The sequence below is a fragment of the Chelon labrosus genome (genome assembly GCF_963514085.1).
Source record: "Chelon labrosus genome assembly, chromosome: 12".
Taxonomy (NCBI): domain Eukaryota; kingdom Metazoa; phylum Chordata; class Actinopteri; order Mugiliformes; family Mugilidae; genus Chelon; species Chelon labrosus.
The window spans coordinates 20,805,469-20,828,592 of NC_140345.1; the positions used below are offsets into that span (position 1 = coordinate 20,805,469).

General features: G+C 45.7%; 1 protein-coding gene across 2 annotated transcripts in view; it reads right to left on the reverse strand.

Annotated features, from left to right (window-relative positions):
* Positions 1-23,124, reverse strand: part of rspo2 (R-spondin 2) — a gene marked incomplete at its 5' end in the record, with an annotated part of 53,910 nt that overhangs the window by 27,241 nt on the left and 3,545 nt on the right. For both annotated transcript variants that reach the window (XM_084557565.1, XM_084557564.1), the window contains one exon: positions 4,057-4,245. In XM_084557565.1, the coding sequence (XP_084413691.1) occupies positions 4,057-4,245 (189 nt within the window). The remainder of the gene's footprint in view (positions 1-4,056; positions 4,246-23,124) is intronic.

Consider the following 23,124-nt stretch of genomic DNA (forward strand, 5'->3'; position numbering starts at 1 on the left):
GAACCAGCCCCGTACATCTCTGGCCCTCATGTCTCCAGGCTCTTTGGTACTCAGCTGAAGTATAGCTGCAAATGGGCTTCCAAATATGTTATGTTGCGTGCAGTTCCCACTGTTTCTAAGTCTACATATTAGAGTCCAACTCGAGTGAGTGTTATATTTAAAATTCATCATGTGAGGTGCGGTTTCTCAAGTTGCTCGGAGAAAGCAGCGGACGTGTGGGGTAAAGAGGATAAATTAAGAGGCCCGATTTGGCTACACTGGACTGTTTTGGTCTTTTCTAAGCTGTTACCTGAACCTGCTCCTCTTCTCCCAAATGAGTCGGTCTACCCTCGCAGAGATCAAAACCAGTGGTTAGGAAATCCTTAACTAAAAACCATAAACCTCTAGATTTATGACTGGGAGCTTGACCCATGGCAGCAGAGAAAGTATACCTGTCACCCCAAATTAAGGTTTAAATTTAAAGGCTACATAGAGGAACATTTAACATTATTGTACTGGCCTTGGATTAATTACCAACTGTATTCATTATTTCTCTACACCCGTAGTTATCTGTGTCACATGCATAACTGTGGCTCCTCCAGAGCTCCTTCAGAAAAACTGAAAGTGAGTATCCAGCCTGCGAGCGGCTGGCTGCATAAGCCTGGCTAGCTCTTGTTTTCCTTTACCGAGACTCTCCACAAAAAAATTCTTGAATGAGATAAGATCACACAGACAAACTCTGGTGTAATAATAAGCAGCTGCTCCTTAAGTGATTTCAGAGGCTGTGTTTAAAAAGCTCATGATAACAGAGACGTAATGCCATGTTCCAGGCCCCTTTGAAAACCAAGAGCACACAGCAGCTCTGACCACAGCGGTAGAGATCCCCTCACCGTCATTTGTCCACCGTGCCTCTGGGTGCCATTTGCTTTCATCCGCTCGCAAATACTGGCCTTCCAACCCAATAAAATATCCGTTTAGGGAGGTTGAACATGAACTGTTTAGCGAAAATGACACGCGGAGCGCAGCTGAGAATGAGGGTCAAATGGGAAACTGGATTAGAGAGCCATGACTGGAGCAGTGATCACATCAAAGTAGGCCTCGCTCTGAGATCTGATGCTACGTGACAATACAAGATGTTGTTCTATGAGCAGTTTGCAGAGGGAGAGGGACTCAGATTAACTTGCCGCACATCAGGATCTGTTAAAGTCAAAACTCACCCGGCGTGGGGATACAGCGGTTAGGATAGAGGGGTTAAAGTAAAACGTTTTTTAAAAACTCCTTTTTTTTTTTTTTACTTTTTACCAGCGAACAAGATGTCTTTCTCCTCCAATTTTCTCTGAGTTATGAAAATAGGGTAAAATGACTGTGGAGCCTTTAGGACTTTGCCTCTAATGTGGGGGAGATTTGACAAACGTGCATATTGCGGGTGTATGTGAGCATGCAGAGAACGGGAGTTTTGTTTTTGGGGGTATCCAATTGATACCAGCAGTTTGCTTGAAGTGTTTCATCGTCTTAATGTCTTAAATTGCAGCAGAATTTTCTGCAAAACTCAAATCATGCGGAGAAACATTAAAGAACACCCCATCACGGTAAATGTTATAGACTGACCTTTAATCAGTTTTTAATCATGAATCATAAATCACCAAAAGCAGGTGATTCATGAACATATGCTGCCTTAAAATTGGGTACACACAACCTCGTAAGTGGAAATTGTTGGTACGGTCCAAGGTGATCGGTAAGTTAATACGTTACAATTTAGTCAGATGGAGCTTTCTTGTTATTTTAGGGGCTAATGAGCCTAAGAAAATGTTGATCTTCCCATTAGCCTCACCTTTCCATTATGCCTTCTCATTTTTAAGTTTTCCTAGTCATTAGCTTGCTAAACAGTTAAGCTCTGACCACATATAAAGCGATTTGCTCGCTTCGGCTGACAGTTCCTGGTAGACGTTCTAGGTATCCAGTTGCCTCTTGTCACTCCATCTTGGTTCACCCAACTCTCCAAGCCTGCTATCAGCATGGCGAATTTAGCGGTTAGATGGGGGGTTCCTAGAGAACTCTTCGTTTAAATACGATGTCAATAATCTGTATCAGTCGCTCCCACAGACTGTATAAATATGGACAAAGCGTTGCCACTTCCTCGCATTGGCCAAACTGATGCTATTTCCTCGGGGATACGGACAGCGCCATCTTGCGACTTTGGAGTCTGCGCCGTACGGTCCAAGAGTGAAGCCACATGCATACGGATATCGATGACCCGACCACACTTCTGCCTTCCTTTGGCTTCACTTTTGAGGAGAAGTTCCGCCATCCATCTTTATAGTGTCTATGGCCGCTCCCACTGGATGCTGCCTCAGAGTTGAGAAAAGTTTAACTTGGTATCCGCCTACTTTTTGTCACCAACGGTATTTTCGGCAAGCGTAGCTAAAATGCTAAAAAAAATGTCTATAGTCATAGTGTTGCAACATCTCTATATTTACACCCTTTGAGCTTCTGTGTCCTATACTCTAGGTGGCATTATGGCTGGTGTCATGACTTGAAGGCCGAGCAATTTTTGTACACAACTTCCCTTGTAGCAGCATAACAATAGACTGACAGGTTGCTAATGTTAGCTAACAATGCGCCATGCCGGATGTAATGAAGCTGCTTTGGCAGGGGGAAGGGTTATACCTCCAGCCTGCGTCAAAGCCAACGCTTGGCAGTTTCTCCATCTGAACACTCACAGAGGAGAACGATATCAACACAACGGGCCATCTAGCATATTAACATACAAAGTTGGCTGGTTCAGCTTGGATGTGCTTTTCATTTTCATAATCAAACGGAGCCAGAGGATACATTTGCATCTAGGTTGGGTAAGCAGAATGTAGGTCTTTCTACTCCTGCGGTTGCTACATGTTCCTATTATTGGGCCTAAATGTCCGGACACCCTCCTCTGGGGCTTCATTTTAGTGCGTCTGTCAGGAGTTTGGCTCACGGAACCAAAAGGGTTCAAGTTCCTCTCTGTTTTCATATGAAACACTCAGCCAACACCTCGGGCTCCGCGTAAACCTATAAAGGCTCTCCCTCCCTTTCTCTTTCTCTCTCTCTCAGAGCATATTCCATGTTAAACTAAGGTTATGAGATCGGAGTGCTACACGGGGAGGAGAAGAGGGAGACGTTTCATTAATTGGATTTTGGTGTTATTCTTTAACAAGAATCATGAGAACATTTTGATTTTTCGCTGTTATTGTTTGGATTTTTTTATTTCTTAATAGTAAAACATAACTTCGAGTGTGTGGTCTGTCTCAAGTTATGGTGTATGAAAATAAAGCACAATCCCTATGAGTCATACGTTTAACAACTAATTCCATCAGAATTCCATCCGATTTGCATTCCTCGTAAATGTGCTGCTAATTTACAGGGTCAGTCGTGTTCTCGTTGCTTTGTTTTTCCTGATCGAACATAAGTCAATGTGCAGTTGTTGGTGGAGCATCTGGACACCTCAGTTGTGGCTGGCTTTCTGTTCAAAGGCAAAAAATAAAAAAAAATAAAAACGAAAACCGTTGGCTGCCAAGAAATTACACTGTCTAGTGAAAGCCTCAGTCTAAAACTCTTGCAGACAGTCGACAAAACAAGTCAGTTTCATGCCCAGATTCTCATATATAATAACCTCTGTAGAAGATATTGAATGACACCTCGAAAGAACAGCGTTGCTCTTAATGGATTTAGATTTGCTTTGGCCATCTTGGTTGCATTTACGCCCGTGTTTTCATAGCTTCAGACATCGCCATGACAACGGGGTGTTTGGCACTTTGACAGGTGCATAGGGAGTGTTTAAGGAGAAATGAAAAACGCCGCTCATCCTGACCGGGTTCATCTTCAAACCCGGAGGGAGACGCCGCTAAGACGAGGCTTCTGTGCTAACATCCACCTGTGCGAACAGACGAGCCGTTTGAATTGCGAGGTATGTGTGTCTCCTCTGGACGACTGACGGTAAATCATGCGCCGTGGGAACTCGAGAGGCCCGGCGTGCGCACATGTGTGGCCGGCGGTGGAGCAGTTTAAAGAGGAGGGGGAAAAGGTGGAGTGTGGGGGTCTTACTGGAGCACATGTTGAGTTCCGGGCTGCGCATGCCGTAGTATCCGGCCGGACAGTCGTGAAGACACTCCCCGTACTGCCTCATCCGCTCCCTCCGCAGAAACAGGAAGAGTTTGGGTTGGCAGTTTACGCAGCCGTTGTCCCTGGAGCACACCGAGCAGCCTTTGCAGATAGGGTACGCGCCATAGCTAGCTGCAGGATGAAAACAGAGGACAGAATATGACACATAAGATGGGATGCATGAATTTGAAAGTATGACACATTTCACAACAAGGAAGGCTTTAACAGAAAAACCAACATCATCAGTGATGAATATCAAAACAAAAACAAGTCTTGATTCCCCTTTTTTGGAGTTGGAATTGAATCTACCATTGGATTGGATCAGTGTGTGCGTGAGGGGTAGCGAATGTTGTTTAAATGTGAGATCAGTGCCGCTGTTTCCTACAACCTGACTTTAAGATGCACCATCGGTAGTGATACAAATGGTTGTTTATCCCGTACTAGCAACAGCGGAGAAGAATCTTTTCAGATCGTTTAATCACTACACGTCAGCGGATGACCCCGACTTCACCCGGTGACGAGGACAGGGTGAACTAAAAGCAGTAGACTCAACTGTGGGGGGGCTGACCCGCAGAATACAACCCAAGAACAAGAATAAACCAAAACACCCATAATAGATATATCAGCAGGATATCCTGTAAATCATAGTAAATATGCCCAATTCAGCAATTTGTCATTCATGCAAACTCTGGTTCCCCTCTCAATGTTCGAAAGCTGATTGGTTATGAATGTGAATATTGCATTAATTCTGGTCAGAGCTGGCCTCCTAAACGATTGTGTTGAGACAGCCGATGAAAGCCCCCAAAACCACAGCGGCTCTGGCCGGGGCTCGAGTTGCCTGCGTAAGACAAAGGAGCCAGTAAAAAGACAGTCCATTCCACAATAAGTGACTTTCAGTGTAAACTCCTTAGCGTCCCGTTTACAGGAAAATGTCCTTGGGCGAATCCAAACGAGAGACACTTCACTTGATCTTAGCCAAGTCTTAAATATCACAAGCAGGGTCCGGGTAGCAGCGGTGCTCATACTGAGCGACCTACCACAACGCTTAATAAAACACCGTGCAGCAAGCTGGACAAAGCCTGAGAGACAGAGCAGAGCATGCCTGCATTACTGGCCATAGATCGGCATATTAGATTTCCCTGAACAGATTCACCCAGACAAAAAGTGAGTGCTAAGTGGGCCCAGTGCAAGCATCAGTTTGTAATCATGTGAAAATCAGTCAGCGGATGTCAGTGGCTGCCTTGGACTCATCTTTTTCATTTCTTTTGCTGGAGCGTTGGGAGACAGTCTTTAAAGAGGTATGCTGGCGCTGCCAAACGGCACTTATTCTCCTGAAGCCCGGGTGGATGGAAGTAAGATTAAGTGCTAATCAGAATGTGTCTCTGCTGGTCTTTAGGGATGAGGTTTACAGCGACACCCCATCGATCACGGCAGCGCCGGCGTCCGAGCTCCAAGTCCATTCATCACACAGACTGGTGATGGTTCATCTCCAGTCAGCACTCGCTTGGTAGGACATGAAGGAGAAATCAAAACCCCAAATTATAACTAGTCTCCAATTCTCAGATGGAAAACTGTGTCCTATGTTCAACTGTCAATCCAGTGTCTAAGATGTTATTATTTCTTATTTTCAGCTGTTCCAAACCAGATTGTCTCCTAATTCAATAAGGCATCCTCAGTCAGTTTATTCTACTCGGTGGGCAGAACAAGTGACTAAACATATAAGCCTCTTTCTTTTTATTTTTGACTCCTACACAAACTGTTAACGTTAGGTGCAGGCATTTAAATTTTGATATGTTGTTGCGTGCTTACAAATTTAACACAGTAAAGGTCAATAAAAATAAGTTCTATTCCTCATCAGGTGACATCACAACCAGATTTCTCACACGTATCTCGTATTTCATTTTGTCAAACCTTCCATTCCGTGAAAAATAAACGCCAACATTAGACAAAACCTCAAAACTCAACCATATATTTCTGTAGAATACACAGTCTGGATGTGTTTACAGCAAACTGACATTCACATTAACTCGGTCGCATTCGCTCCCCGGCCGCCCTCGCCAAACTTGAACGCAACACGGACAGGAAGGGAAAGCCAACTTGGCAAAAAGCGAAGAACTGTGAGGCTGGAAAGCTTATTTCTCCGGCCCATTTTTGAGTGGGCTCTACTCTGTAACTATTGACAGCCCGCTAACGACACTATCCTAACAAGAGCGAAAGAAAAATACTATCTGGGAATGTGGTCATCTCACAGGCCGATCAATCAACAAAGAAATTACAGTCACTGAAAAGGCTCTTCATGAGCCTGGCTCAACACTACCGACTCCCCTCTTTGTTGTCAAACATTTGTTTTGCTGGTTGCTAATCTCGCAATGCACGCTGATTGACAATAACATAACCACACGGCGTTTGGATGCGTCGCCCACATCCTGGAATTACTGTACGACCAGGGGGGGGGAAAAGAAGAGAAAGGCAGGCTGTGCGCTGTACACGGCGGAGAGAAGCTGTTTTGGTGCTGATCTTGAGAGATTAGCTTGTGAGTGTGCCTGTGGAAAGGTTTGGAGGTTCAGGCCACAGGTATGTCAGGAAAGAGGCCACAATTCACAGCGTCTGGAGCAGCGCCGTCCAACTCACGTCCCACACCACCGGCAAAATGTCTAGCGCACTTTACATCAATCTGTCTGCTGCCAGCAGGTTTTAGCCATTCTTAAAGAAAACAGCCATTTGTATGAATCAGATTTTTTTTAGATTAGAAGCGGAGACAATCAACGGGAAATGAGTAGAAGTCTTCATATATAAATCACCGCGGCTTAAAGCGGCCGTCTTTAAGATTTAAGTCCTGGTTTATCTGGCAACACCTGCAGTTTCTGGTTGCACTGGTGTGGTTTAAAACAACAGCTCACTGAATTCATTTTAATAAAAAACAGAATGCAATTGTTTTCCTTTTTCCATCATTCTGTGAGCAACTGGGTTCTGGTGTTATGCTGCATGCAGCGTGAGTCCGTGAACAGCAGGCTGCACTGAAAGGGGTCGGATACATGGCTCAGCGGCTGGAGGCGTGCAGCCGGTCGCCTGCAGTTCTTCATCCAACAGCTCACTGCGGCTGCTCCTTCTTGTTCCTGATCTGCTGCCAAAAAAGCCGATTGACTTGCTTTATAGGCAGATTTTTGATGCGCGATAGTGGTAAGCTCAGAGACAGACTTCTGCACGAAAAAAACAAGTCAAACGCCTTTATTGCAAAGCTGCTACGACTGGAAATGTTGACCGCGTGTTAGCAGCAACCTCTGAATCGTTTAACAACAATGAAAATGAGAACGAAAAAGAAAAACGCTTACAGAGATTACATTAGCATTAACTTAATACAGCATTCTCCCCTCAAATGTCCCCACAGACACCCTGTTTCCTCTCATATAGCCGGGGGCTACAGGCTAAGTCAGCGCTGTGTAGCAATAGATAGTGAGAGATTGGCACTTTAACCTAATTTGGTAGGAACATAAAGCTGCATGTTTAGTATGCTGGGAAATGTGTTCCAAGCTGTGGATGCGGTCTTTGTCCTGCATATTGTTTTCCCTGCTCTCAGACAGCACGTCCACTGAAACCAAGTCCATCCAAATGCTAACCGTGTGTTTTGACACATGTTCGACGGCCCTCTCTGGCTCCGCTTTCCCCCCACAAATCACGTCATGCCTCTGCTCCTCTAGTGTTTCCTCTGTCAGTCACACTGAAACCGAAGTGACCCAGACACGAAGAAGAGCTGCACAGAAAGTGGCCATTGTGAGATCGCGGATACCAGGTTTAACATGTGTGTCCTGGGACTGCAGAGGAGCGCGAACCGTTCGAGAGTTCCACTCCCCGCGCATGATGAACTGATGTCGTTTACGGTTTCAGCCCGAGTGCATGTTACGTGAAACAAAACGCATCTGCAGTTCCCACTTCTGACAGCTAAGTGAAGATCCCTCTGGTCGTCAAGTATTGTATTTACAAAGGCCAGAGTCCGTATGAACATCACTGAGAAGGCCTCCGCAAGGAATTTTTAACATAAAGACTTAATAAGTGTCTCAGTGTGTCTTGTCTACAAAGCAGGGCTGCTGCAAAGCTGCTGCTCTTGTACATGAACCACATGAAGGACCCCTCGCATATCTTGTTTCTCAGCCTTCAGTAATCCGCGTTGATAGTGGTGATTCCAAAGGGAGGAAAAGAGAAATTTACGCACTGCATGTGTTAAAAAGACTAGTCTGGTGTTTTGTGTGTGCATGTGCAAGAAGCAGCTTTAGCATGAGCCAGCTTTGCAACAAAGGGAAACAAAACCGCTTTTAAATATTGTTTTGTGCGAAACAAAATATACACCGATCAGGCATAACATTATGACCACCTTCCTATACTGTGCAGGTCTTCCTTGTGCTTCCAAAACAGTTGTGAATCATCAGGGAATAGACATGGGCCTCCTGAGGGTGTCCTGTGGCGTCTGGCAACAGATTGTTGTTAGTGGCGTCCTTTGGGTCATACAGGTTGAGGCGAAGGGCCTCTGTGGATCAGGCTAATTCCAGTGCATCCCACAGATACTTAATGAGTTTGGGATCTAGTGACTTTGGAGGCCAGGTCAACACCTTGTGCTGTTTTTCATGTTTTTTTGAGTTGTTCCTAAACCGTTTTTGTGTGTGTGCCTGTGTCAGGCTGCATCTTGCTGGGGATGGCTGCTGCCATCAAGGAGTGTCGTTGCTATGGGATGGGGGTGCCTGGTCTGGTCTAGGTGGGTGGTACATGTCTAAGTAACATCCACACTAATGCCAGGTCCAAAAGATTCCCAGCAGAACATTGTATTGTCACAAGATGGTCAATGTTATTTCTCGGAATCAAGTGGATCCATAAAGATCTTTAAAACTCAGTCTGAACCAGAGCACAGGAAATACTTGACGTATAAAATTGCTAACCAAGATCCAAGATGCATGGTTCTTGAAGCTTGCAATATTTGTGCATCATCTTCCATCTCAGTTTGATAAACAAAGATGATTTTGCAGTGACTTGTGCCCCATTTCGCAACAACAGTGAGATACTGACAGACCTATGTTCTTCAGCAGTTTCCTTGTGCGTAAGTTCGCCAGATGCTAGCTCTGTGAGACATCAGCGGTCTAACGTTTTGCAAGACAGTGAACAAGTGTACTTCCCTAAGTGCTAAACCAGTCCTTCAAAACTAAATCCAGGTTCTTTTGAAACGCATTCAACAAATTCAGAAATCATGAACGAGGCCATGAAATCAATACTACACAGTAAAAGGCTCTCCGCCAGGTCTTCATTGATAAGTATCTGTGCTGTTCAGGTGAAGTTCTGCTCGTTCATTCATGCGAAACAGCCAGAGCCCCAACACGAGGAATGACGGCATGTTTGGAGCGCGGCAGCTCTCGCTCGACAGCCGCAGGCTCGCTGGGAGGTTTGCTCTGAATGCAGCTCAAGAGCAATTAAGGCTGCAGTGAGATCAAGCAGAAACCCAAACTCCGTCTCAGGTACATTTTTATGAGTCCAAAACAAGCGTGACAGACTGCGCTCGGAGCTGCCAAAAGCCTCTCTGCATATACACGGGGTTCCACCCACGGCCGGCTAACTTCCTGCCTTCCACTCACCTACCGTTACCCATGAAATCATTCACATTGACCCGTTCCAAATTTGTGCAACCCGAAACCCTAACAAGGCAAATTGCACATAATTTTTGTGTTTCTTTTAGAGCCTTGGGATTAACGTAGAGAACAAGAAGACATTCTCATGTATGGCTTCACTGATGTGGGTCTTTTGCAGGCAGTAAAACACTTTGGAGCCATCGTGGCTGCAAACATATGCTATGTTTCAGACGTTTACACGATTTCATTGTAAAGATGAGAATACAAACAGAAGATGGGCTCGTCATAGGCTACGTCTTTTAAACGTAGAGCGTGTCCAGACTAGCCGGGTGATTTCGAAACGCAGCACATTCGTGTCAATATCATAGCGCGGCAGCGAATTCCAAACGCAGCAAATGGAAGACATGAGCCTATATTAAAACACAACTCTTTCTATTCCAGCAGTTGTCCTCCATCTCTCCGAGGGCCCCTGGCATGTAAATCTAATAACACAGACTGTGAAAGCAACTATCCAGCAGGCACACTGTCCATTGTTTGGGAGAAGGCACTTACAGTACAGCACGCACGACAAAACGTGGTATCGTCAAGTGACATGACAGACAAGTCATTCACTGCATCTATATTATCCATAAATGTCATACGTCTGAGAGGCAGCGATGGAAAAAACCTTTGGAGCAGCGGCAAGTCAAGAAGATTTGTGCTCTCATGTGGAAAGCATCACACTCGCCAGCAGAATTATACGCTTTCCTCGTGGCACTGAGACAATTATTGTTTATTGTCCACCTCACTTGTTTCCCTTAAATGATGGTTTAAGCTTACTGGTGCTCCACTTAAGAGGAAAAAGAGAAAGCCAAGGGAGAGGGAAAGGGCAGACACAGGGCACCGCGGCCCCAAACCGTGTGGAGCACAGCGCCCGCTCTCTGGATCTCCTCAAACCACGTAACTATCCAGGCCTGCGCTCCGCGGCTGCAACAGCGTCAGGCCTCACACCCAGAGTTCACCAGCCGCTGCAACGTCTCAACATTGTTCATGCTCGTTAAAAGCTGGTACATGGAAAATTACATTAAACCGCGAGATTTTCAGGCCCGTGACTTTATTTGTCATGGATGTGGAAGTGGCACTTAGTTCGAAATTCGCAGAGAAGAAACAGAAGCGGTGAGAGAGGGGGTACATCGGGGCCTGTGTGCTGAAGGCACATTTCTGTTCCAATTTAGCAGAAAATATGTTGGACTTGCCTCCAACTCTTTTCCAGCTGGAAATAGTAAGGTTTTAGGATCTACGTTTTTTATTTTTTTTTCCTCCCAGTTTACTTTAACAGATCATACTGTAAGCACATGTTTATAATTTAGGACAGTCCCGCTCATAATGATTTTGCAGCATGAGACTGAGCAAACACATTTGCTGTCAGACGTATTAGCCTGGGCCGAAGCGTTCCTGTGACAGATCCATCGGCCGCGCAGAGACGTGAACCCTCTCTTGAAAGAGTGGTGGTTAATTTAGGGGCGAATGGGTAAAACAGGCTGCTATGGTTCAAACAGGCAACTGGAAAATGGCAACAGTAAAGCAGCACTTTTAAGTGCACAATAAAAACAGCCAAGTCGAGCTCATTTAGGTTGACCTGACTCAACAGGTTGGGTATGCAGGTGAGAAAGCTTGCCATGTCCACAAACCCTCATCCAAAATATATTGCATTTAAGAGTTAAATGAGTAGGTTGAAGACAGTATACAGGTGCACAAACATGCTGGAGTTTAGCAACTTCTCCCCGCCAAGACATGAGCATACGATCGCCCCATTACATGGCACGGCTAAACGTGCTTCACAGTGGTTCTAAAAGCTTGTTGTTTCCAGTCTTTATGCAAAGCTAACCAGTTTTATACTGACAATGCAGCCATGAAAGTGTCTTCTCAAAACATCAAACTGTTGTCTGTGAAGGTTCTCAGTCCTCCATGTCATGGTATATCCAAAAAGGATTTAAAAAACAAGGCAACTGGACTGGAGTTTTTGGAGAAGACGTTTAAATAGGAAACTCTGTGGGTTGAGGTTGAATAGGAAACTCTGTGGGTATGACCCATCAGAAACTAGATTGACTTGTTTCTGTTAACGACCAGAAACTGGTGTCCGTTAATGGCTAGATACTTACCTGTCGTTGAGGGGGGGACTATGCTAAGTCAGATCGCAATTGATAATTACGACTACTCTTCACCTGAAATGCTAACAGCTATTACAATGAATGCAAATGATCAATGAAAAGTGAATGAAAGTTGTCAAATCTTACAGCAAAGTGTAGCAAACGCTGCAAAGGGATGAATGCGCTAAAGGTACATAATCTTAAATTAAGTTGAACCAATGTCTCTGTTATCCATTCAAACACATCTGGAGATGTAACCGGTACAGTGTGCACTGATAATCTCATGTCGGCCCCTGCAGCTGGTCAGATAGAGATATTGACGGAGCGATAATGAGGAAACTCTTGGTGCACCTTTCGTCCATCTGTCCAGCTGAACTCGCAGCCCCGCACTGTTTCCGAGTCTAAACGAAGACCCCAGGTTAGTCCACTTCCTTATTAATATCTGTATGATGGACTATGACTCAAGTCCCTTGTCTTGAGTCAAACCCCACATCTGGATTCCCTGAAGTTTAAAAGACCTTGTAATTCCTGTCAGGAAATTCGAAATAAAAAGCTGACCTAGCTGACCTGATCACATAGTGATGGATACTTAAACCCTTGACCCATAACAGCCATGTGATTGCCATGGAAACTCCACTGCCATATAAGATGGGGGGAAAAAAAAAAGACAACTTAGGGAACGACCTTGATGTGGTGGTCAAGTAACAGCTTCGCCTCCTCATTGTGGCTTGCGGTCCCGTAAAAATGTTTTAGAGTTCAGCCGGGCCTCGAAAACAACAGAATATCTCTTCAAAGTCAGTGTGAAAATTATTTAAACAATGCAATGAAACGCTGTAAACCTATAATCAGGTTAAACTTTTTGTTCCAGTGGAGGAAAACCTTCGTCCCAAAAAAAAGAAGGGTCGACACTTTCAAAAATAGCCGCATTTATGGGTCCATTTTATTTTTGGTGGTATGCTTTATATATTTACAGCGCAGCTTTAAAGTGGTTTCGGCAAAAAAAAAAAAAAAAGTGTAAATTGCCGCATTTCGTCACAGTATAATGCAGGAAACATCCCGAACTGGAAGGGATTTTCCTCTTGAGCGAGACGGCACGAGTCTGCCTCCACACATATAACCAAAAAATATGTTCTCTCATTCTTTAAAAATGTAGACACATGCTGGCGAGTGGCACAGGTCTTCCTCCAGCATCTGACTTTCATTCTCTCGGTGGCGAAAATCACTTTACGCGCCGAGGTTGGTCAGCACAGGTGCGAAGGGATTTTATGGCGCTCAAGCGCGGAGTTAATCGATGACTCCGGAGGACGGACTTTATCGCTCTCTGGACGTACACAAGAAGTCGAGCATGTGGTTTATGTTTCTCGCAAGCCCTATTTCTTCTTCTCGTCTGTCTGTATTCGCTCTTTCAGGGGAAAAAGCTTGATGTTCGTGTGAAACGCCCCAGGGATTTTGACAGTCGCCCAGCAACTCACACCCTACAGTGTTGCGCCACAAAGGCAAAATCTGAGATCTGTATGATCAAAATCGAATTGGCAGGTCGAAGGGGCCGAGCACTTGGACGTCACACGTCTTGTCAGTGTCAAATATTTTGTCTAAAGACGTAAAGCGATGGAATGTGGACATTTGCAGGATATCTGAAGATCGGACTGGATAAATTATGGCTCGCTTTGTAAATTTGTGCCAAAAAAAAAAAAAAACACACATTGGCCCTTAGCTGCAAAACTATATGGTGTATAATAAATCGTTTTATGACTTTTATTTGTGGGTCCAGAGGTGATGAGCGCCGCATTTGGAAATGATTAGTACAACTATCCAGGAAGTGTTTGCAAAATCCAGTATTTCAACATGGCTAAGAGGAATGGAAATGCATGCAAACTTGTGCCCAGTAATATGCGAAAGAAGACGTTTCTTCGACATGTAGTTCGTGTGAAAATGTCTTAAGAACAAGATGAAACGTCCTTTAGTCATTACGTTAAGAAAAGCGACTTGATGGAGCACAAGAAGTGAGAAATGAAATGAAACTATTTGGATTCTTAATATTTCAATATTTACACTCCCACAAATTCACTCAAGCTGTGGGAGAAAAGTGTTTTCAGCCCAGAAGAGAAGGAAGAAATAGCTAAGAGGGAAAAAGGTGGGGTGGAGGAAAAAGATGGAGTGGCTCTGATTAGGCCACATGTTGGTAATTTATCACACATAAACCTCACACCTAATTTTCACACCTGTAGCTCAACGTGCGGGGAGTCTAGTTTATTCGCACACACACACGCGCGCCGCCGACGCCGGAGCGGGAAGCGGCCGCGTTTTTTTTTTTTTTTCTTCAACAGGGGACCGAGGACGTAAGTGAAGTCGGCGGACATGCCTGGCATACTTGCACCCCATGAAGCGCCGCCGCTCCACCTCCCCCGCCCTCACCCGCGCGCCGACCCTCCTCCCCTCGCCATTTGTCATCACCTTGACTAAACTCACCCCCACTTCCAGCTCACACATCTGAACAACAAAAGAGTTGGATGTGGATTTTTCTTTTTCCATACTTTGCCAGAAAGTATTCCGCGGGATCCAGATGGGAGATACTCGTCTTTAGCTTTTGCTGAGGTGTCATGCAAAAAGAAAAAAAAACAGACTGTAATGTTAAAAAAAAAAAAAAAATGTGAAACTCTGTTGTGTTGCTTCCCATCGCTGATTCAAAACGCTGGGAAAACGAAAAAGGGGATTTTTAACTTCAGTGGTAAGTGAGAGATTCTGGAAATAAAAACAATTTGACAAAAGCAAGACTGCGGTTAAAGCAGATAGAAAGAAGACAAAAACTGTAATATGTTCATGTTGTGTTAGTGTTAAGCAGATCTTAAAATTCTAAAAAGTGTCACACCAGGAAAATGCAAATTAAAAAGTACTTATTATGCCGCAGAATATTTCCTTTTATTGATGGGATAATTCTCATTTTTATCATTTTTGTGTCAAACTGTGTATTGCATTGTCCAAACTGAGTATGTGCTTTGCATGTAATCAGTCTGCCGCAATCCTAATTGCTGGATCTATATAAATATACAGCATTTTACTCTGAAGTGCAGTGCAGCGGAAGTTTAACGGAAATACCGGACCAGTAGATTAAAAACTGGTCTTGAGTGCAGCAGTCGAGTGGTTATGGTTAGGGTTAGGGTTATGTTCACCCAGTGACCACTGCCAAGAACTAAAGCGCGGTTCAGCCAGTTACTAAAAGCTCTGACATTTGTTGTTTGCAGCTCTTGGAGTGTCTCGGCATAGTTCACTCAGGAGGTGCTGGAAGTCAGAGGTAGCAGGGAGTAATAACGACGCTACCTAAACAAACGTGTCGGAATAGAGACCGAGAAGGGAAAAGAAAAACCTGAACTTCACTCCATTTTTTTTTTTTAAAAAAAGAGTCTTTTTCTGATTCACTTCACTCCCGTCTGTCCGTGGAACGCCTGCTGCAGAGTTATAACTCATTAACCATTTAACAAGACACAACCTCTCACTCTCCTCTCGCCCACTGAGGCCAACGGGGAGATCTGAGGTGACGGCCAGGGTCAAAAGTGGAGCACACCACGGGGGACAGATGGCAAAGACCTGGTCTCACTTTCAGTGCGTGACATGAAAAAAACAAAAAAAGCTCCTGAACATTCAAGTCTTACCCCCCCTCCGCCTCTCAAAACAACAAAACTGGGCTGCTTCCAATATCGACATCAGGTCTTTCACATGAAAATACCACAACCTTGCTTGTTTTCTCGCCTAACTCAAGTCTGTTCCCTGCTAGAAGAAATGGGCTACGCAATTATTGGATCATTTCGTTGTTGAATCTTGGAATGATAAAGTTATTTTTTACTGAGGCCACAACCTGCCTCCACGCCTCCCCGCGGCGGCTGTTAAGATGTCTTAAGACGAAACGGGTGTCTTGATTCATAACTTGAGTGCAGGCGCACACGCAAGAAAAAGACTTTCCAGAGAAGTTCATTCGAGGTATTTCACAGCCCTGTGATATACAGTTTGTTTAGACGTAAGGCTGCAGCAGGTGCCTGGGTCACATCTGGCCTCGCGTTCTCACTTCACCCCTGCGCTGCACCTGAATGGCTGGCACGGGCCGGGCTTCTTAACAGGAACCGGCCTGCGTTGGCTCTCGAAGGCCACCCTCAGCCCTCGGGAGTACGCGTTCCTTTCTACAGTGCGAATGCTTCTGCTAAGTGTGAAGGATGGGAGCGTGCGCCGCTGCCAAAATGGAACTCATATGTAAAGCAATACGCGCGAAAACAATATCCTTTCGGCGCGAGCGCTGCGTGTGCTCATGTGAGCGCTATCCGCTGCCCCTCCAATAATGACTTGCATTCTGAATCTCTGGGTGGCATGGGCTCATCAAGCGTATCATTACACAGAGGCATCAGATGCGTCGGGCTGTAGCCGTCTTGTGCCTACACGCCGCAGTGTTTACAGCTACAGATGAGCAACCAATCCGGTTGGCATGCATTGGCCGCCGTTGCAGCGGCGCTCCAAGGTGCCGGTTGTGCCGCCAATGTCTCAGTCGTGGGTGTTGTCTCCTCTTGTCTAAACAGCCAGGAGGGGAAAAAAATCTCAGATGTAATCTCTTGTTCTCCAAAAATAACCCTTAACCTGACGTTATGTAAGCTCTTCATAGAATCTTCTCCTCCAGCTGCTCATATGCATATGTATGGGCTCCTGCTGGTTGTTGATGCTAACCAGCCCTGTACTGTCCATTACACTTCACTAGTGTTCATTACCGCACCAGGGCAGTACCATCTCTAAAGCCATTAGCTGGTAAACATATAAACTACACGTGACCCCTGCCTACAGATACCTATTAGTTATGACTCCTGCTGGTGACAGCTGTTTACACAGCTAAGGCCGCTGCTCCTGAGACCTGGCCCCAGTCCAAATAAAATAATATCCAGTTAAGGAGAAGTCAGCCAAGATGTAATACAAGTGCATAACAAGAAGGGAAGGGGGGAGGGGGAGTGAAGGAATCTGAGAAATGTTAATGGACCTCTCTTTTTCTTTTAAAGCTTTATACTTTTCTGTCTTTTCTGCATTTGTCTCTACCACAGTCGTGTTTCATTGTCTGGGTCCTAAAACATGATTAGTGAGAAAGCCTAACGGGGGGAAAGGAAAATACGAAGGCGGCCACCACAATTGATGCGTTCTTTGACGAAGCGCAGCATAAAAATGTGCTGCGCTCAAATCGCAGCGCAGCCTGCAAATTTCTCTCACAATTAGGCCTCCACTCTCTCTTTTCTTACAGTACGCTCGCGTGCGTGTGGAGTTCGGTGCCGAGCCCTGCGTGGCGTGCAGCCAGAGGAGAAGCACGAAGGCGCGGGCTTCGCCTCGGCACAGACAACAACTAAAAAAGGAACCGCAACCGCGGCGCAACACAACATGAACTGTATTACAGTGAGCAGGGGTCGGCCCGTTCTGGAGGAGGAATTTCCTTAGGAGAACAAATTGCATCTCATACTGTACCGTGGCAGGTGAACAGAAACTATTTTCCAGTGTGCAGATTGGACTGGTTTGACATTAGAGAAGGGTATGGTGGTAGTTAAGGTGGCTGCTCCAACATTTTTGTTGGTTTTTAGCCGGCTTCTGTTGACTAAAAGCATTCAACTGCACTATTTTCACATTTATCAGTTCAGTAAATCCATTGCGCAGCATGGAAGCATCTGCATTTAAAAGCCAATACTTGAATTTGTAACCCTTATCTATTTCACTTGTGCAACCTGGAAGCTGTAATTGGATTGAACCAACAAGTTGGAACCATGATCCGCCTCAGGACCATTAAAGCTGCTGTAGTCCAATGGACCAATGTATAATCTGACCACGTCTAATGTGAGAAGGTGTCGGGTACAACGTTGTACCCAGAGTGAATCACCTGAATCTGCACTTCCCTTTAGCTCTATTGGGCTTTCTTGGCATCTCTGGGGTTCATTGTTTTGGATTTACAGCCCCCTCAATTTGACGGTTTTGGTTCAGCCACACTGCTTTCGTAACTACGCTACATGCTAGTGGTTGACACCAGCAGGCGACATGTGAACATGGCGGGATATCAGCTAAAACGACACCTCTGCGGTTACCAGAGCGCAGAAAAAAAAACGCTGGATCTACATTTGTCACAACAATATTCTGCTTATTCTGCTCAGGATCTTTTGTTGCCTTCACAACTTCTAAAGTATATAACACGCTAACGTTGTTAAGTTTTTACCCAGCAGAGGGCAATAATAAGCACTGTAGCGTCAAAACTTCCAAAAATACCAAACATAACAGAAGAAGAAAGAAAAACAGAATCGTTTTTTTTTTTTATTTGCACAAATGGATAAAGAAACTGGTCTTCTGCGCGGCAAGTTCAGCTTCAAAGCCCTGCCAGATGGTTCTTGAACAAGACCAAGGTTGTCTGCATTTACTGCCGATGTGAGCTGAGTTATGAACTGAGCGGGAGCAGAGATGCTTAGAGTAATGCACTTGAAAAATAACCCCTCCAGGTACATTTAAAAGACAAAAGAGCAAATAATTTGCATTAACGCGCATCAACTATGCAAATCAAACAATTCATTCTACTGATCAGACCTAAAAAAACATCGAATTTATCCAATAAACGAAGCACTGAAAGGTCAGAGAGGGGTCAAAGCGAAAGCTGCCCTTGCGTCTAGCAGGCACATGAGCAACAGCAGAGGAAGGCAGTGAGAGGAAAAGCACGAAACAGACTAATGTGAGCCATATATGACAAGTTCTACAACAGTGAACATCTGTGTTGTTTTTCTAAGCTCAAGGACAGGGGAGAACTGAGACAGAGCTAACGCGGCCTGACATAACTCCGATGCTAGCCAGTTAGCTAGGAGTTGTTTAAAGACGGAGGTGTTTGCTCAGAGGTAATCACGCAGCTCATTGAGACGAGTGACAAGTATTTGGTGTGAGTCTGAATAACTCTGACAGGAGAAGGAATGCACTCCGCTGCCCTGGAGGAAAATGTTACGTAGTGTAATTCTCGTTACAGGATTGATGTACATTCTTTATTGCCTTCCTCTGACAACACACAGACGCACGTCTCCTTTAATCACTGTCGCTCACCTGCGTCCTCTCCTGCTATCACTGTCCTTGCTCCTCCTTCTGTTCTGACCTCATAAGTCTACAGGGGGTGACCCTCCAGGACCTCTTCAAATCTGACATGCACGCTAAGTCGCCCTCACTGTATCCATCCCCCCACCTCCTACGATCTCTGCCTTCCTCCAGAGAGACAATGAGCTAAGCATCAAGCACCAGTAATGACTCCCAGCCTTGCTCCTGATTAAAAACACACCGGGTGCTTCTGCGCTCCACAGGCAACCATGAGACCTTTTCCCTCCTTGCACCGCAAGGCCCGAGAGCCGGGCCGGCCTCAGCACAGCCTCACAGCCAAGAATCCGAAACCAGAAAATAAATAAATAAATAAATAGAATCCAGTGGGAGCCGTACAAGCCGTGTCGTTCAAAGCTCATGCCCGGACTAGTTCAAGCCTAATTCCGCAGGCAAGTCTTCGTTTAGTCTAAGGGTGCGCAATTACTAACATTAACCCCAACCTCAGCCAAAACCATAACAAAGCCATAACAGAGGCTGCTTACAGTCCCTGGCAAAGTCACATCAGGGGCGGGGATGAGACATCTCCACACGTGCTTGCATGTATTTTAAAGTGTGTTGGATTTGTCTTTCACAAATTGGGATCATCCGGACATAGCACTTGTAGCAACATGGCGAGAAAGGCTATCCAGGATTTTGAAAGATACTAGCGGAGCTGATTTGCTGTAACTCCACAGAGAGATCAGTGGTTGCGGTGGAGGCGGGGCGGTGGGCTGCAGCACCTTTACCTCTCCACGTTCCATACTTGGGACGCTAAATTACAGGCGAGCTCCGCAGAAAGGCGCTTTATTGCATCTGACCAGCTCACTTCCTCTCCATACCAAAGGCATATCATGCTGAGCTTTATTTTGATGTGGCATGTAAGCATAATTAGAGGTCCCATAAAAGCAGGGAGAGGAGAGAGGGTGGGGGGGAACAGAGTCTTGTCCATCTGTCGAGCGTTAAGGGGTGGGCACGGGGGTTGCGATCAGAGCTCCCTCTCGTTAGAGCCCTTCGAACAGGCGCTGATGCGAGCAGCCCTTTAGCGCCGCACTGGAGGCAGCGCGTGTGTTTGTTTCTGCACACGTTGGTGTATTTTCTCAAGGGGCCTCCTTGAGTTTCGGATTTCCAGGCCGCGCCGATCGATGCAAAGTAGGTACGAGTCAACACGCACACGCGGGATCACACTGACATGGCAAACAAGAGCACACGCAGAGTGCGGCTTTTTCTATAAACACTAGACAGCGTCCTTCCGAGGGCTCTTGGGTTGCTAGATCCACACGGAAGGATTATGAGCCAGAAAATGGATTCACTCACCATGTCGCACGCTTCATTTACATATTTGAGGAGAAATTGGTCTCAGCGTGGCTTATTGCCGGACTGCTCTTAAATTTAAAACTGTGAGAAGAGACGGAGATGAGATGGGAGGCTGACACCCACCTGTTGCTCAAAGTGGACACACCTTTAATTGTGCAAAACGTTTAGCCTTAAAAGACTCTCTATACAAATTCACTCCCCGTGCAGTTGCAATGGATGGGAAAATTAGCTGTGGAGACCAATTTTACACCGATCAGCCACAGCATTAAAACCACTGACAGGAGATGCCAGTCCAATGTTCTGCTGGGAAACTTTTGGACCTGGCATTCGTGTGGATGCTACTTAGACATGTAGCACCCACCTAGACCAGACCAGACACACCCACCCTATAGCAATGACACTCCTTGTTGGCAGTAGCCATCCAGAGCAGGATGCAGACTGACACAGACACACACACAAAAATGGTTTAGGAACAACTAAAAAAAAAAAAAACATGAAAAACAGCGCAATGCCTCCAAATTCACTAGATCCCAAACTGATCAAGTATCTGTGGGATGATCCACAGAGGCCCCTCCCCCTCAACCCACAGGACCGAAAGGCCCCCATTAACAACATCCTGTTGACAGACACCACAGGACACCCTCAGAAGGCCCATGTCCATTCTCAGATGAGGCATGTTTTGGAGGCACAAGGAAGACATACACAATATTAGGAAGGTGGTCATAATGTTATGCCTGATCGGCGCATATATAGTTAAGTAACAACACATTTTTATAACACTACATGTACATATTAAGCAAATTTCCAGGTACTAGTGTCTAGATTCGGATGCCAGGCTAATGCTAAACTTTGCCATACAGAGATAAAAAAAAAAAAGCAAATGAGCACAGGGCTATTTTCTTAAAATATCCAACAATTAAAGCTTAATTTAAGTGTTTTCTTTTGTAAACTGTGAAGGGGAAATGGCTCATTTTAACAATTCCCATGATTAGATTCATTGGGGAAAACACAATGGACGCCTATTGTGTTCACGCCATTACCTCTAAACAGCTCTTCACTGGATTCTTGTCGAGGTGTGTATTAGCAACGTGAGAGGTAAGCGGAGTGGAAGTGGATTTCGGTGTAAGCCCGGGGGCTCCAATCTCCGACTCTGGGCAGCTCTCCTACCTGTGAAGCCCTCGCATGAGTCATTTTTTCAAAAAATGTTCCTTTTGTGTTGTTGTTTTATGTGTGGCACTTGGAAATGATTCCCAACATTAGAATCTTTATGGCCCAATAAACTTGAGAGAATCGGACCAAACTGGCTGGTCATATTTAGTAGCTTTATAAGGAAACACATTAAGGTGTAATTGCTGCGGGAGAGTGCGCAGCTGAAGGAAACGGGCATAGGTGAGGGTTGCAAAATCGCCCTAACACTCTGGGGGGGGAGGGGGGGGGGGCACTGCCGTGTTTGTCCGCTGCTCGGGAGTTTCCGATCACCGTGAGGAAACATGGAGCGCATTATGGGATTTCATATAATAAGTCCGTGTTTTACTTCACATTTCCGAAAAAATGAACTTTTACGGCGCGGTAAAAAGCGAAATAAAGACACATGTTTGGCACTCGGCTTTGCCAGCATTTGGGATCCTCTGGTGACAATGATTGAGGGGTGGGTGAGAGGGGTCCCTTGTGTAGTCCCCCGCCCAACACCCCTATCGAAGGAAAGACAGTGAAGGTTGAGGGAACACCAAACCGTTGCACAATGAACGTGATAGATGTGCACGAGTGTTACAAAACCAGCTTTCTGCGTGAATTTTGTTTTCCTGCAACACCCAAGGAGATGACAGATGAGTGTCAGTACCTCCTGCCTCCCTGTCTCCAGACAGATTCTCCTCCTACTCCTTCTGGCAGTTAAATTGATTATGATTAACAGTTTTTTTTTTGTTTCAGAGGGAAAAACAATGAAAAAGTGAAACAGATCCCCCTAACTCTGTCACATGGTGCACTGACAGAATCTCTCTCTGTGTCTTTCTTTCCAGAGGAAAGTTCATGCCACTGCATGTTTCTTTTTTTTTTTCCTCTTGCCGGGGTTTTCGGCAGTGTAGCATGGCACGGGTGCACTGAGGAGCCTTTCAGCGGCTTCACCTGATACCGCTGTGACTCGGAGCGGGAGCTGCGGTACAGGCCGGGATCGACATTGCAGGTCAAACAAGGAGCTAGTCTTTCGACGGAGTTCGAAGGCTGGGTCAGACTAATGTGATTTATCAATACGGCACATAAGCGAATCTTTGTCCTCAACGGCCACGATAATCCCCGAGACAGGCCGCGGACGAGAAGATGGGGGCGGGTGAAGGTGAAGGGAAGCGTACTCGCCGTTGATGTGTCGTGCTGATCACCGGGAGCATGCACCTGCAGGGTGTCCATGTATCTCCCTGCGCTCTTTCTTTTTCCGCCACACACACACACACACACACACACACACACACACACACACACACATTTGCACTTATCGAAGCTTGGCTGATGGGGCCTGGGAGAGAAAAGACCGAGCTCTGTTCCTTGACGCCGGAGCTCGGGCTCAGGTCAAGACTCGGCTCGCTGTAATCCCTCTCAGGTGATGCTGTTCACATTCAGCCGTTTCCTGCTGATCTGCTTAAATATGCCTCCACCCCCCCCTCCCCAAAAAAAGCCCCACACCCCCTTCCCCTTAACCAGCACTGCCTCCGAGGACGGTCAGGAGAAGCTCCATTCCTCGCTTGTCAAAACCTGATCAGATGGCTTTTCAGAATTTCTGTAATTTGACAAATCTGGTCAACATGAGTAAAATAAGCGCACGGGGTAGGAAAATGAAGTCAGGATGCGGGGGATAA